Source organism: Gopherus flavomarginatus, chromosome 1, assembly GCF_025201925.1.
Source record: "Gopherus flavomarginatus isolate rGopFla2 chromosome 1, rGopFla2.mat.asm, whole genome shotgun sequence".
NCBI lineage: Eukaryota > Metazoa > Chordata > Testudines > Testudinidae > Gopherus > Gopherus flavomarginatus.
The window spans coordinates 251,180,084-251,197,189 of NC_066617.1; the positions used below are offsets into that span (position 1 = coordinate 251,180,084).

Consider the following 17,106-nt stretch of genomic DNA (forward strand, 5'->3'; position numbering starts at 1 on the left):
GGAGGAGTTGCACTGTATGTAAGAGAGCAGTACGACTGCTCAGAGCTCTTATATGAAACTGGAGTAAAGCCTGTTGAGAGTCTTTGGGTTAAGTTTAGAGGCGAGAGCGACAAAGGTGATGTCGAGGTGGGCGTCTGCTATAGACCACCTGTCATAAACAGATAGCTAAGGGTTAATGTCTCTTTCACCTGGAAAGAAGTAACCTGAAACGCCTGACCAGAGGACCAATCAGGAAACAAGACTTTTTCAAATCTGGGTGGAGAGAAGTTTGTGTGTGAGTCCTTTGTTCTGGTCTTGAATCTGTCCCTCTCGGCTATGGGAAGGATTTTTCTATTTCCTGCTTTCTAATCTTCTGTTTCCAAGTTGTGAGTGCAAAGATAGGTTTGTTTTTTTGTATTTACATGTATGTAGTTGCTGGAATGTGTTAAATTGTATTCTTTTGAATAAGGCTGTTTATTCATATTTCTTTTAAGCAATTGACCCTGTATTTGTCACCTTAATACAGAGAGACCATTTTTATGTATTTTTCTTTCTTTTTACATAAAGCTTTCTTTTAAGACCTGTTGGAATTTTTCTTTAGTGGGGAACTCCAGGGAATTGAGTCTGTGCTCACCAGGGAATTGGTGGGAGGAAGAAGTCAGGGGGAAATCTGTGTGTGTTAGATTTACTAGCCTGACTTTGCATACCCTCTGGGTGAAGAGGGAAGTACTTCTGTTTCCAGGACTGGAAATAGAGAGGGTGGAATCCCTCTGTTTAGATTCACAGAGCTTGCTTCTGTGTCTCTCTCCAGGAACACCTGGAGGGGGGAAGGGAAATGGTTTATTTCCCTTTGTTGTGAGACTCAAGGGATTTGGGTCTTGGGGTCCCCAGGGAAGGGTTTTGGGGGGACCAGAGTGCCCCAAAACACTCTAATTTTTTGGGTGGTGGCAGCTTTACCAGGTCCAAGCTGGTAACTAAGCTTGGAGGTTTTCATGCGAACCCCCATATTTTGGACGCTAAGGTCCAAATCTGGGAATAGGTTATGACACCACCAGACAAGGAGGATGAGGTAGATGAAGCTTTCTTTGGACAACTAACAGAAGCTTCCAGATCGCAGACCCTGGTTCTCATGGGGGACTTCAATCACCCTAACATCTGCTGGGAGAGCAATACAGCAGTGCACAGACAATCCAGGAAGCTTTTGGAATGTTGGGGACAACTTCCTGGTGCAAGTGCTGGAGGAACCAGCTAGGGGTTGGTCACAAACAGGGAAGAATTGGTAGGAGAAGTAGAAATGAGTGGCAACCTGGGCAGCAGTGACCATGAGATGGTCGAGTTCAGGATCCTGACAAAAGGAAGACAGGAGAGCAGCAGAATATGGTCCCTGAACTTCAGAAAAGCAGACTTTTACTTCCTCAGAGAACTGATGGGCAGGATCTCCTGGGAGACTAATATGAGGGGGAAAGGAGTCCAGGAGAGCTGGCTGTATTTTAAAGAAGCCTTATTGAGGATGTAAGAACAAACCATCCTGATGTGCAGAAAGAATAGCAAATATGGCAGGCAACCAGTTTGGCTTAACAGAGAAATCTTCGGTGACCTTAAACACAAAAAGGAAGCTTACAAGAAGTGGAAACTTGGACAGATGATTAGGGAGGAGTATTAAAATATTGCTTGAGCATGCAGGAAGGCCCAGGCACAACGGGTATTGCAGCTAGCAAGGGATGGGAAAGGTAACTAGAAGGGTTTCTACAGGTATGTTAGCAACAAGAAGGAGGTCAGGGAAAGTGTGGGACCCTTACTGAATAGCGGAGGCAGCCTCGTGACAGATGATGTGAAAAAATCTGAACTACTCAATGCTTTTGTTGCCTCAGTCTTCACAGGCAAGGTCAGCTCCCAGATTGCTGCACTGGGCAGCACAGAATGAGGAGGAGGTGAGCAGCCCTCAGTGGTGAAAGAACAGGTTAAGGACTATTTAGAAAAGTTGGACATGCACAAGTCCATGGGGTTGGGTCTAATGCATCCAAGGGCGCTGAGGGAGTTGGCAGATGTGATTGCAGAACTATTGGCCATTATCTTTGAAAACTCATGGAGATTAGGGGAGGTGCCAGACGATTGGAAAAAGGCAAATATAGTGCCCATCTTTAGAAAAAGGGACGAAAGAGAATCCAGGGAAATACAGACCAGGCAGCCTCACCTCAGTCCCTGGAAAAATCCTGGAGCAGATCCTCAAGAAATCCATTTTGAAGCACTTGGAGGAGAGGAAGGTGATCAGGAACAGTCAACACTGATTCACTAAGGGCAAATCATGCCTGACCAACCTGATTGCCCTCTATGATGAGATAACTGGCTCTATGGATATGGGAAAAGCGGTGGACGTGACATATATTGACTTTAGCAAAGCTTTTGATATGGTCTCCCACAGTATTCTTGCCAGTTAAAAAAGTATGGATTGGATGAGTGGACTATAAGGTGGAGAGAAAGCTGGCTAGATCATCGGGCTCAACGGGGAGTGATCAACAGCTCGATGTCTAGCTGGCAGCTGGTATCAAGCAGAGTGCCTCAGGGGTTGGTCCTGGGGCAGTTTTGTTCAACATCTTCATTAATGATCTGGATGATGAGATGGATTGCACCCTCAGCAAGTTCGCAGATGACACTAAGCTGGGGGAAAAGGTAGATATGCTGCAGGGTAGGGATAGGGTCCAGAGTGACCTAGACAAATTGGAAGATTGGGCTAAAAGAAATCTGATGAGGTTCAACAAGGACAAGTGCAGAGTCCTGCACTCAAGACGGAAGAATCCCATACACTACTACAGGCTGGGGAGCAACTAGCTAAGCGGCAGTTCTGCAGAAAAGGACCTGGGGATTACAGTGGACAAGAAGCTGGATATGTGTCAACAGTGTGCCCTTGTTGCCAAGGCTAATCGCATATTGGGCTGCATTAGTAGCAGCACTGCCAGCAGATCAAGGGAAATGATTATTCCCCTCTATTCAGCACTGGTGAGGCACACCTGAAGTATTGTGTTCAGTTTTGGGCCCCCTACTACAGAAAGGAAGTGGACAAATTGGAGAGAGTCCAGCAGAGGGTAACGAATATGATTAGGGGGCTGGGGCACAAGACTTATGAGGAGAGGCTGAGGGAACTGGACTTGTTTAGTCTGCAGAAGAGAAGAGTGAGGGGGAATCTGATAGCAGCCTTCAACTACCTGAATGGCAGTTCCAAAGAGGCTGGAACTAGGCTGTTCTCAGTGGTAGCAGATGACAGAACAAGGAGTAATGGTCTCAAGTTGCAGTGAGGGAGGTCTAGGTTGGATTTTAGGAAAAACTATTTCACAAGAGGGTGGTGAATCACTGGAATGGGTTACCTAGGGAGGTGGTGGAATTTCCATCCGCAGAGGTTTTTTAGGATCTGCCTGACAAAGCCCTGAGCTGGGATGATTTAGTTGGTGTTGGTCCTGCTTTGAGCAGGGGGTTGGACTAGATGATATCCTGAGGTCTCTTCCAACCCTAATCGTCTATTATTCTATATTCATAAACCAATAGCAGGCCACAAAAAGAGGCAGGATGGAGTATGGCATGTGCACCCATTCTCTGGAAAAAAGGCAAGTACTTTTGGGAAGATAGTTACTCTTCACACTGGGTAATTGAACAGCCCAGAGCAAAATACTCCAGTGAAATAAAAACACCACCATAGGCCTCAATTCTGCAATTCACTCTGCCTGAATGGCGCCCCATTGACATTAAAAGGGTGCTACATGGGTGCAGCAATATGCCAAAGCTCAGTATATTAAAGGATTGAGGCCACAGTGAGCAACTACCATGTGCCTTCTGCACACCATTAAAATGTAAAGTACACTATTAAAGTGAAAAGAAGCTCAGATGCTATAGAGATGGAAGCCATGCAGGTATTTAGACAGATATAAACTCTTATGACTACTAGGCAGGAAAGTATTTTATTCCTTTACTTTATTCCATTGTGTCACACTGTTTGGAGTGGCTCATGACTGTGAGTGCCTACGTCAGGGCAGATTGGCAAAAATAGGACAGACACCCCAAAGTGGTGGTATGTTCTATAATTAGATGTCACAATCCTAGTAACAAAGGTGAACTCCTGAATCACTGTAACAGTCTTACCACGGAGTCACAGACAGTCCCCTTGGGCTCTCCAGTCTATCTTGCCACCCAGGCAAGCTGGACTTGGTGTTAAAAGGTCACTTGCACCAAACAGTCACAAAATATTCAGATTGCTTCCAGTCCCAAGAGACCAGTCACTTACCCCAGATCATTTTGTATCTTATTTCTTACACCAAAGACAACACCTGTAGCCAATCCTGTAATTAACTAAAGGTTTATTAACTAGGAAAAAGAAATAAGAAAGTTACTTACAGGTTAAAGAAAGCCAACCTACAACACAAATGAGTCGCAATCTAAATCCTAAAAGACAGGGTTGTAGCGATTTTCTTGTGATCCTGTTTTATCTTTTACATTTAGTCTTCCAGTCTGAAATGAGCTCCCTTGCATGTAGCATTTCCAAGGTGTGATAGGGCCATTCACCAATACTCTGGGTCCTAATATTCATTAATGGCTCATTTAATCTTGATAGGCCTCTGAATGGACACAGGGGTGGGGGACATGACAATTTCTGAGCCGGGGTTCACAAGCTCAGAGCAAACATTTTCCTCTTACATATTCCCTTATATCATGGATACAGGTCCTCTCATCAGGGTGTGGTTTATGGGTCAGTTTGGATGATAATGCTTAGCTTCCTACAGTCCACACAAAACTTCATGGTTTGTCTTTTTAGGTACCATCACAATAAGAGATGTCAGAGGCTTTTTGACTCAGTAGATAGCATGCTGGTGATGGGGGTATCTACCTCTTCCTGGATCCGTTTCTGCATTCCCTTTTTAGCATGACATGCCTTTCTAGGAACAGGGCAGGGCCCTGAAGTTTCAATAAAATGTACAATCCTGTCAGTTAACCCTGGTCAGTTGGAAAATACAGGTCTGTGGTGGTTCAAAAGGGCCAACATTTCCTGCTTTTGGGATGCATCCAAACTCTTCCCGAACTCAACGCTTTTCAGGGGACTTTCTTCCTTGCTCTCTCTGACCAAATCAATCAAACGAGCATTAAACATTTCTTCATCAGCACAACAAATCATATTCACTGCCATTTCCCTTTCATGGCCAATTTTTAATCTATGTTTGCACATATCCCCTGCCACATCCTATCATAAGTGACCTCAATTATTCTATCACCTCCAAAGGTCCTAACCAACAGTCCTGCATTCTGTTTTTCCACACTGGAATTAGCACTGGCACCAAATCACCAATGCAAATGATCTTTCCTCAGCATGCTTACTGCACCAACCCTTCTGTGTCTCTTGACTTTTTTCAAGGATCTGTTCCACTAAATCCCTCACAGCCTGTACATTCTCCTTAAAACAAGTGACATACTCCCCTACAGGCTGTCCTGTTTCCTCTGTCCTGCACTCCCAAGAGCCTTGAATCAAAGCTAGGGATCCTCTCACTGCGTCCCATACAGCATATCAAAGGGGACAAATCCAGTAGATTCTTGGAGAATATTTCTGTACCTGTATAGCAAATACGAGAGTAACACATCCCAGTCATTCTCGCACCTGCTGACATACATTTTTAGCATAGCTTTTAAAGTTCCATTAAATCTTCCCACTAAACCATTGATTTCTGTATGATAGGAATCTAACAGCTGCTCCCTCACTCCATATAATTCTCATAACTGTTTAAAGACTACAGACATGAAGTTTGCACCACAGCCTGTCAAGATCTCTCCAGGAAAACCTACTCTGCTAAAAATAGTGAATAAAGCTGTAATCTGTTTCAGCTTCTGTATTAGATAGTGCTGTGGCTTCAGGGTACCTGGTGGTGGAATCCACCACGAGTATATGGCCATGTCTACACTACAAACTTACGTTAACCTAAGTTATGTTGGCATACAGCGGCTGCAGTTATTACATCACTTGTACATGTACATACTTGGTTCCTTGTGTCAGTGGTACACATCCTCACCAGGAGCACCTGTATCCACGCTGAGTGCATTGCACCATGGGTAGGTATTCCACTGTGCAACTCATCACCATCCAGTGCAGTCTTTTCGGAAGTTTTCGCAAGGACTGATGGCGCCCGAAATGAGTCACCCAGGGGTGACTGCGAGCAGGGGGTCCACTTCCCATAACGCAGTAGTCTCCATCCCATAGTTTAATCAGCAACCATAATTTTTACTCCTTCTTTTCAAAGTCCCACAAACCCATGCATCCTTTCTCATTGTCCTCCATCTCTGACAGAAGCACGGAGCCTGCACAGCTCTCGCAATTGTGATGAGCATCGTGAGCGCAACGCACTTAATACTGCAGTATTTGCATAGCTGCAAGAGGAGCTGCAGGGAAAATGACAGTTCCTTGGAGGCTAGATTGCTTTGGACATAGAAAGAAACAATTCAAGATTGTCAGTGGCATTCGCAGAGCAGCTGCAGATGGTAGAGTGCCCATTCTGTTGCCTGAGAAACAAGCACTGACTGGCGGGATGACATCATCATGCAGGTTTGGGATGACAAGCAGTGGCTGCAGAACTTACAGATGTACAAGGCCACATTCCTGGATTTGTGTGCTGAACTTGGCTGAGCCCTTCGGTGCAGGGACATTAAAATGAGAGCTGTATTTATAGCAGAAAAGCAAGTGGTGATTGCACTGTGGGAAACTGCAATGCCAGATTGCTATCGGTCAGTCAGTATTCTGATTCAATTTGGAGTCGGGAAATCCACTGCAGGGTCTATTGTCATGCAAGTGTGCAGGGCCATTAATCATCTCCTGCTGTGCAAGACTGTGACTCCTGGCAATGCACTGGACATAACGGATGACTTTTCAGCAATGGGGTTCCCAAACTGTGGAGGGGAAATAGATGGCACACATATTCTGATTCTGGCACCAGACCACCTTACCACAGAATACATCAACAGAAAGGATTACTTTTCAATGGTTATGCAAGCACTGGTGGATCATCGAAATGTTTTACCAATATCAGTGTGGGCTGGTCAGGGGAGGTGCATGACACACGCATCTTCAAGAACACAGGACTGTTCAGAAAGCTGCAAGCAGGGACTTTCTTCCTGACTAGCAGATTACCATTGGAAATGTTGAAATGCTATTAATGATCCTGGGTGACCCAGCCTACCCTTTCTCCCATGGTTCATTAAGCCATACACCAGCCACCTCAATAGCACCAAGGAGAGATTCAACTATAGACTCAGCAGGTGCTGGATGACAGTTGAATGTGCTTTTGGTTGTCTGAAGGGTCGCTGGCATTTGTCTACTTACAAGATTGGACCTCAGTGAGAAAAATATCCCAATGGTTTATAGCTGCTTGTTGTGTCCCGCATAATATCTGACAAGCAAAATGGGAAAGGTTTCTACTAGGATGGAGGTGGAGTGGTTGTCAGCTGAATTTGAAAAGCCAAATAAAGGGTTATTAGAAGATATCAATGCAGAGCTAGATGGCTCAGGAAGGCTTTGAAAGACCATTTTAATCGTGAGCAAGAGTAGTGTGTTTTGTTGTAGTGTGCTGTACCTGGCCTTGCTCTTTTGCAGCCTGGTATGAATTTTGTGGTGATTGCTGTGTATGTAGGAACATAGCAGTGTCAATGCACCTATTAATGTTTGTGAATGATGTTATGAGTTGACATACTGTTGACATGAGCTGATGTTCTGATGTTATGAGTGACACTGCAGTAACAGGTAACTGACCACTATCAGACCTGCTCAGCACCAGTCAGCCAGCATACACTGTGAACTAATAAAGATGAATTTTGTTTAAAAAAAATAATAATAATTGTATTCTGTAACATGAAGTAGGCAATAAACATTCAAAACTTAATAAAATTTAAAAACTGATTGGACTACCACGGAATCAAAAATAGGTCCTGCCTCGCTGCACAGCTGGATCCCCCAGTCACTTGTCCCTCTTACTCCTCCTATACTTCCTTGTCCACCTTCTCCTCCTCACTGTTCATGGCAGGGCCTCTGAGTTGGAGTCCTTGGAAGTATCCACAGTGCTTGGGGCGGGGGGCAGGCGCAGGTGTCTCTGCCAAGTAAGGTTTGTAAAAGTGACAGGTCTGCAGCTTAGCACTGAATTGATTGCTGGCCTCCCTGGCGTTCTTGGTACGCCTGCCACAGCTCCTTGAATTTCATGCGGCACTGCTGCTGGCACCTGTCATAGCCCTTCTCCTGCATCCCCTGAGCAATCTGCTCATAGAAATTCGATTTCTATGGCTGGTCTGTAAGCTGTGCCTGCACAGCTTCTTTTCCCGACAGGCCTAGGAGAGCCAATATCTCCTGTCTACTCCAGGCAAAAGTGTATCTGTGGCATGTAGCCAGTATGTTCAGTTGAGCAGTTACACACTCAACAATGGAGAGCTGCTAGGTGTGGTTGCCAAGCCAAGCAGCCATGAAAAGGAATTTCAAAAATTTGTGGGGCTTTAAAGGGTAGAGGAGGCTTTCTATCTGCCTGACCAGAGGAATTCACAATGGTGACCAGAGCCATTAGTGGGGGGCATTGTGGGACAGCTGCTGGAGTCCAGTAACAGTTTACGTAAGCATAGGGTGACCAGACAGCACGTGTGAAAAATTGGGATGAGGATGGAGGGTAATAGGTGCCTATATAAAATAAAGCCACAACTATCAGGACTGCCCCTATAAAATTGGGATATTTGGCACCCTACATAAGTAGCATAGTGTCTACACTCTGACTGCATTGATCTAACTACATCAACCATGACTCTACACTACTCAGGGAGGTGGTGTTATTAAATCAGTGTAGCAGGGCGCTTACGTTGGCGAGAGTCAAATTTAACTGAAGACGTGTCCACAGTTAGGTCAATGTAAGATGCCTTGGGTCAACCTAACCATGTAGGGTAGACTAGGCCTATATTTTTCCATCCTGGAAGGTTTATTGAGGGGGCCCACAATATTCACCGACACTCTGGCAAACACCTATTTAATAATGGGCAGAGATTGCAACAGTGCTTTGCAGGGTCCCTTCAAGCTCTTATGCTTCTGACATAAGGCACAACTCTTACAGTATCTGTTTCAAAGAACTGAGGCCAATAGAAACTCTTTTTAAGCCTGCCACAGATTCTCTCCACTCTTAAGCATCCTGCAAATGGACAATCATGAGCTAATTGGAACAATTCTCAAGACCTCAGCAGGACTATCTCTTTCTCCCTGTGGGAGCCTGTCTATACAACAAACCTCTGACAAAAAAAATTTACCTTCTCCTTCCTCAACCGGGATATTATTCTCAGCTCCAACCTTCTTCTGGTCCAGAGAATGGTCATCTTGTTGAGCCTTCACCATTTCCTTTTGAGCCTCACTTAAATTTAGAGCAGACTCTGGTTTTACCATGGTGCCAGGCTCAGAGTCAGAAAGGGTCCCAGCCAGCCTGATACCCCAGCCAGCTGAGCTGGCCAGGAAAGCTGCCCCCTTCCCTGCTTCACCTGTTCCCACCCCTGCTCTGGCCCAACCCTGCCCACACTCCACCCCTTCCCCTGAGCTATGTCCCAGGGGACTGCAGCAGGGGTCGGGTGCGCCCTGCACTCACAGGGCAGCAGAAAGTGGAGCGACAAGCTCCATGCCACCGATGAGTGCTGGGGGGCGGTTCCGCCCTGCCTCCCAAGTTCCAAGGCTGAGATCCAAGGGAGCAGAGTGGAGCGGGCTTGGGGCCAGGTCACTCCACTTCCCACCACACTGTGAGTGTGGGGTCGGGCCTGCACTGCAATCACCAGGCGGCAGGAAGTGGAGTGACCCGGACCCAACCTGCTCCACTCTGCCGGCTCGTGCTGGGGGGCAGTTTCACTATCAAGTGCAGCCTCACTGTCGAGTCCCTGTCCCAGGGTGGGGTGAGGAGAGGCTGCAGGGTAAACTCCCATCTCCATGCAATCAGTGGCCTGTGCTCCCCACTGCCATGTTGGAGCCTCCACATTTATTTACTGACATAAAATTTGCAGAATTTTAAAATATTGTGTGCAGAATTTTTAATTTTTTGGGCAGAATCTCCTCAGGAATATGGGGTGCTGTGCAGCTGTGATGGTGGGACTATAAGGAAGGTGGTGGGCTGGTCTATGGGCGGGGAGCGCTGGGCGAGCAGGGTGCTGTGCAGGGTGCTGTGCAGTTGTGATGGGAGGCCAGTGGGGAAGGTCTCTGGGTGAGGGGGAGCTGGGCATAAGGGTGGAGCACTGGGGAGGGAGGTGAGGTGGCGCGGGCCCACCCTCAAGGCGAAGGGGCATGCTGGCAGCACAGGGTTGGGCAGGCCAGTGTGCGTCTGGCAGCTGCAGGTTCGTAAACAGTGCCCCTCTGCTGGGCTGAAAAGAGCGGGGCTGCTCCCGATGCACTGTGCTGTCCCTCATTGCCCCCAGCCTGCCTTTCACTCTCGAGACTGACCATCCCGCCCCCCTGCACCTTGCCCGATGGGGGCCCACGAATATATTTGGTGCCAGGCCCACAAAAAGTTAATCCGGCCCTGGTTTCTGGCACAGCAGAAGAATTCTCACACTCTTCTTCTGAAGCCAAGCTGCTACTCTCAATAGACAAAGGATTGAGGATATTCTCCCCTCTCTCTCTCACAGCATTCCCTGCTGTCCACAGACAAAGCAGGTGAGTCAGAGCCACACTCTCTCTGGCTGCATGTTAGATAGAACATGAACCTGCTTAGACATGGCTAAAATGCTATTACCTATTAAAATATCAGCAGGCAGCAAATTTCTGACCCTTAAAATCCTCCCACTCAAGGGAGATCTTAACCAAAGCCACGGTCACAGAGAACTCAGCCAAAGCTAATGTATTTAAACTCTTACAGGGAGTTTGGCTTCTTCTCTTACCAAACTCTCCTTCACGAAAGTGTCTTGGGATGCCATATCTCTCCAGCCTACAATCTATGCCATTCACTCTAGCATTCTTAGTAAGCTCTTCACTACCTTCCCAAGACAGAGCTCTAACATTGTTCACTGTGCTATGCGCTTCCTCTGCTGTTCCCTCTGGAGCCACGGTAGTAGCACTGGGGGTGCAGGTCATAGGGTGACCTTAAGTTTGGGGCAATTTGGCTTTATATGCTCAAGAGACCTGCAGTGATGGCAGACTACCTGCCTTCCTTTAGGGCAAGGGATTTTAAAACCTGGGATCCCTTGAGGTGTTTTTTTTTAATCAAAGTTGAGATTCGATTTATTCCTAGACCCCTTTTTTCTCTTAACCTAGGGAACAGAGAGATTACCCTTTCCCTGAGGTTTGCACCCCCCCATGAGTCCTTGATTCAGTATATTCATCAGCAATTTCTGCTGCCACCAAAAGAGTGGAACGTTTTTTTCTCCCCACAGATGGCTGCTTTTATCTCATCAGTCACCATTCACAATAGTTCTTGCACCATCATTTCAAACAGTTTTTCATAGTTACCTTTAGGCTCCCCTTCATTCATTTTTTCACAAAATTACACATTTTATGTACATACTCAACATGCGTGATACTGTCAGACATTTTAAGATTTCTACACTTCAATCAATAGGACTCAAGGGTAATCTTAAAACTTTTCAAAACATTCTCTTTAAATTTCTTATACACCTTTAGCACATCTTGCTCCATATCATTAAAAACTTGTCTTGCCTTCCGAGGTAAATTGGTCAAAAGGACTGGCAACCACTTATCCTCTGGAATTTTGCGGATCCCAGTCTGTCAAAGGTGGACAGTCAGTCTCTTGAGTGGGCCTTCTCTCACTCCCCAGTACTTTGGGTGGGGTACTCACTGGCTGAGGCTGCTGCTTTTGCTGCTCCAGTACTTTGAGCTGCGAAGTGTGAGTTTCCATCTGTTTCTGGTGTGCTCTCTCCTTAGCTTGCAGTTGTTCCATGCATCTGCGGTGAGCTTTCCACCTTTCATAGACTCTCTCCTCCACCTCCCAAGTGTCTTCCTTTCCCTTGATCTGGAGTTCCACCATCAGTGCCTGGTGCTCACATTCTTCCTGGGCTGCCTGGTGCTCCAGCTGAATCAGTTCCACTGCAGCGGTCTCTGTGGCAACTGGAATAGGGGGTTGCTCAGACCCTGCTCCTTAGTCAAAAAGTCTATGAGTGCAGCTCTTAGTTCCCCATCTGAGGCTTTCTTTCTGGGATATTCCCCTATTTTCTGCATAATTTTTCAGTGTTGTTTGTTTGAAGACCCTCATCTTACTGCGATTCACTCATTGTGACTAATCTTAAATATTTTAAAACTCTCAATATAAAATTTAAACTTTTAATAGCACTGGGGTTATGAGCTATAAACCTAATTGCACTGGGGTTATGAGCTATAAACCCAATCTGTGGCATGTGAATTTTGCCAAGACTACGTCAATTGTCACGCTGTCTGGAATGACTCACGACCATGAGTGTCAACCTCAGGACAGACTGTCAAAAACAAGGCAGACATCTCAAACTGGTGGTGTGTTCTATACTTAGACTTCACCAACCCAGTAACAAATGTGAATGCCTGGATCACTACAACAGCCTTACCATGGAGTATAACATAGTCCCATTAGGCTCTCCAGTCTATCTTATCACCCAGGCAAGCTGGTAAATGGTCACTTACACCAAAAATCACAAAATATTCAGGTTGCTTCCAGTCCCAAAAGACCAGTCACTTACCCTAGATCAATTGGTACCCTAGATCTTACACAAAGACAATGCCTGTAGCCAATTCTGTAATAAACTAACTAAATGTTTATTAACTAGGGGAAAAAAAAGAGTTATTTACAGGTTAAAGCAAGCCAACATATACACACAAATGAGTTGCAATCTAAATCCTAAGAGAGACAGAGTGATAGTGATCTGTCAATTCAAGATGTCTCTTTCAGAGCAAACCGAGGGATAAACCTGGGGGATCTCCTGCCTCAGTTTAGAGTCTCTGGCCCTGTGAGAGTTCAAACAGCAAAGAGATGAAAAATTTTCTTTTGACTCCCCGTTTTATCTTTTACATTTAGTCTTCAGGTCTATGAGATGAGCTGCCTTACATTTAGTATTTCCAAGGTGTGATAGGGACATGCACCAATCCTTTGCGTCACAATGTTTGTTAATAGCTCGTTTAATCTTTATAGGCCTCCTGAATGGAGGGAACAATTCCCATGCCTGGGTTCACAAGTTCAGAGCAAACATTTTTCAAGTTATACAGCAAAACTTACATATTTCCTTATAGCGTGGAATACAGCATTACAAGTGAGATTAATGCATGCAGCAACTTACAAGCATTTCACGGAGACTAAACACATTCTTATAAGACTAACACCTATTTTGAACAAAACTAACATACAGTGAGCTGGGTTGGTTCCAGCTATGAATTTGTCAGTTCTTAGTTAATCTCTATGGCCTTGGCACTTGATTTAACAGCATCACACATTGATTTCCAGATTTACGTCTACCAACCCTTTTAGAGCTCTCTCATCTATTCTTGTAAAGGGAAGAAAACTCACAAAGCTCAGATTTCCTTCATTTTGCTTGATAGACGAGTCTCTACAGAGTATACCTCTCATTTCTGACAATGACCATTGACTGTCAGCAAGAGAACTGAATGTACTCACATTACTTTTAACCTCCCAGCATTCTTTACAGAACTAGTACGCATGGAAAAACTCTCCCACCATGCATTTTAATTTCAATTTCAATTACTCACTCATGAGAAGTTACAGATATTCAGGATATTTTTGCTTTGGATCTCTTCTTTAGAGATAGGCTCACTTGCTCTCTCTCTCTCACCAAAATGTTATAAGGGAACCAATCCACAGAAAAAAGGAGACGTAAATTTAAAATAAGGAACTTGAAGAAGAGCTCTGTGTGGTTAGGGTGACCAGACAGCAAATGTGAAAAATCGGGACAGAGGGTAGAGGGTAATAGGAGCCTACATAAGGAAAAGATCCAAAAATCAGGACTGTCCCTATAAAATCGGGACTTCTGGTCACTCTATGTGTGGTTCAAAAGCTTGTCTCTCTCACCAACAGAAGTTGGTCCAATAAAAGATATTACGTCACCCACCTTGTTTCTCAAATAAGGGGTATAAGTGATCTCCTGAATTCTACCCTTTTTTAGGAATCCTCATTCTCCCCGACTGTCCTGTGCACTGCACGTGTCTAAGGGTAGGTCTACACTAAGGCTACATCTACACTACAGCCAGACTGACGCTCGGGCGATCAATGCGCCGGGGGTCAATTTAGTAGGTCTAATGAAGACCCACCATATCAACCGCAAATAGCTCTCCAGTTGATCCCAGTACTTAACCCCAAATGGGAAGAGTAAGGTAAGCTGACGGGAGAGTGCCTCCCATCAGCCCAGCATGGATAGACACCACAGTAAGTCGACCTAAGCTACATCGTTATTCACGTAGCTGGAGTAGCGTAACTTAGTTCGACTTACTGTGGTAGCATAGACATAACCTAAAAATGCTACATCACCGCAGGCCACTGGAGCACTTCAATGAAAATGCTCCTACACCAGGCATGGGCAAACTTTTTGGCCCAAGGGCCACATTTGGGTGGGGAAATTGCATGCAGGGCCATGAATGGAGGGCTGAGGACATGGGTTGGAGTGTCGGAGAGAGTGCGGGGTGGGGGAGGGAGTGCGGTGTGCAGGAAGGGGATCAGGGCTTGGGGTGCAGTAGGGGACTCAGGGCAGGGGGTTGGGGTACAGAGTGCAGGAGGAGTTTGGGGGGTGGGCTCCGGCCTGGCAGCGGTGTTCAGCAGGACTGACTCAGGCTCCCTGCCTGCCGTGGCCGTGCGTCGTTCCCGGAAGAGGCCAGCATGTCCGGCAGTGGCTCCTGGGGGTGGGGTGGGGTGGGGTGGGGCAGGCAGCTCCACTGACCACTGCCTCACCTGTGGGTACCACCCTTGACGCTTCCACTGGCTGCGGATCACCATTCCCGGCCAATGGGAGCTGCGGGGTGCAGTGCCTGCAGGCGACCACTCTAAAACTTTGGCAGCCAGGTACTACCTTTTGATATGCTGTTTTAATCACAACTGCAATATAAACCAAAAATACTCTAACTTTATTATGTTTTGCTTCATCTTTTTGGATGTTGGCCTTCCCAGACTGCTCTGAGTTGGTAATCTAATGTTTCTTGGAATTTAAATAAATTTATAATAGAAACTCCAAATACAATGAAATATACAAGTATAAATCAGATTTTCCTGTATCATAATTATATTTTGTATATAATGCTCTCTTGAATAAAAGACCACTACTGAAATACTGGAAAAATGTACTAACAGGTAATATGAAGTATTGTCATTTATATGGAAGTGCAAGACATAAGCAATAAAACAGAATTGAAGAATCTGTGATTTTAAGATGCTACAAATGAGGTCTTCAAACCATTTTTGAGGATTTCAATAACTCGGTCCTGGGATAGGGGTTGTTATAAAATTGGATGGGTGGGGTTCTGTGGCCTGCCTTGTGCAGGAGGTCAGACTAGATGATCAGATTGGTCCCTTCTGACCTATGAGTCTATGAGTCTATGAGGGCAGTGCATGGAGCCCTCTGCCCCCCCACTCACCCCAGGGCCACAGGGACATGGTGCCAGCTGCTTCTGGGAGCGAGGCTGGGGACAGAACAGGCAGGGAGCCTGCTTTAGCCCTGCTGCACCATGGGGCTGACAATTCCAAGGGCAGGATTGAAAGCCCTGACAGCCGGATCCAGCCCGCAGGCCGTAGTTTGCCCTCTCCTGTTCTATACCCACAGGAGAGAGATCTATCGGCATAGTAAATCCATCTTCCCACAAGTCAATAGCTATGTCAACGTGAGAAGCTCTCCCGCCAACATAACACTGTCTACATGGGGGATGGGATGGTATAACAACATCACTCTGGAGTGCAGATTTTTCACACCCCGAGCCAGATAGTTATACTGACATAGCTCTGTAGTGTAGACCTGGCCTGAGTTAGGCTATGTCTACACTATGGACCTTACAATGGCACAGCAGAGCGCTGTAAGAGAGACGCTCTCCCACCGACATAGTGCTGTCCGCACTGGCGCTTTTGTCGGTGAGGAAGGGGGGGAGGGGTCACAATCCTGACTGACAAGAGTTTTACCCGCAAAAGTGCTAGTGTGGACATAGCATTACAGCAGGCTGCGGGGCTGTAGTGGTTTTAGCGTTGACCTACCCTTGGGCCCTGGACTTTGCTGGGTTTCAAGAGGCCCATGCACGGCTCTGCACGCTGGGCTGAGAAGTGCCAGTGGGTTATCGGTCTTTAGCGCCCAGGAGTTTTGCATTAGTCCAGGGATAGGCTGTGGAGGGTTTTTTTTTGCAACGCCTCATCATCCAACGCCCCGGGAGGCTGGAGGGGCCAAGCGAGAAGCGCACCCACAGTTCCGGCCCTCGCGGGAGACGGACGATCTGCCCTGGCCGCGGCATCCGAGCCGCCGGCCCCTGCCCCGCACAGGGACGAGACCCCGGCGGAGAAGCCGGGAGCGGCGCAGCATCCCGCCCTGCTCCCGACCCCGCAGCCCGGCCTCCCCCTGCCCCGGGCGGGCTCGGCAGCGCCTCCGCGGGGTGGGCGCTGCGCCCGGAGCCCCGTCTCCACCTACCGGGCCCTGCAGCGCCGCTCATCGCAGCCTCGGTCTCCCCCGGCGGGGCGGCAGCTCCGGGGCCCTCCTCACTCGGCGGCGCAGGCGACCGGGGGAAGCGGCTCTGGCGGCTGCATCGCCCCCCCCCCCCACGTCTCCGCCTCACCCCGCCTCAGCGGCTGCCCGGCCCGGCTGCCTCCCCCACATCCTGCCGGGCCCCGCGGAGCTCGCTTCCCGCCTCCTCGGGGAGGAGAGGCCGGCCCGGCCCGGCCCGGCCCCGCAGGCGACCCCCGCCGCGCTGGAGCAGCCCTTCTCCCGGCCGGGGCGGGGGCAGCGGGGCGCAGGCGAGACCCCTCCTCCGAGGCGCGGCAGCGCCTCCCCAGCCGGCATCTCAGGCCAGCTCCCTCCCCGGGCCTGGCTCTGTCCGCAAGGGGGGAGGCGACACCAGCACAGCCCCCACCCCAGGGCCAAGCTCTGGGTTTTTTGCTGCCCCAAGCAAAAAAAATTTTGGCCCATTCACTCCCTCCCCCCCTTTTT

General features: G+C 47.6%; 1 protein-coding gene across 4 annotated transcripts in view; it reads right to left on the reverse strand.

Annotated features, from left to right (window-relative positions):
- CHST10 (carbohydrate sulfotransferase 10) overlaps positions 1–16,851 on the reverse strand; it is a 40,973-nt gene extending 24,122 nt beyond the window's left edge. For 2 of the 4 annotated variants that reach the window (XM_050922601.1, XM_050922591.1), the window contains exon 1: positions 16,591–16,844. In XM_050922601.1, coding sequence (XP_050778558.1) covers positions 16,591–16,612 — 22 coding nt within the window. In that variant the 5' untranslated portion in view covers positions 16,613–16,844. Of the gene's footprint in view, positions 1–5,990; positions 6,526–16,590 lie in introns of those variants that run through there. The other 2 variants (XM_050922609.1, XM_050922618.1) reach the window with 2 other exon arrangements.
- Positions 16,852–17,106: the final 255 nt, after the last annotated feature.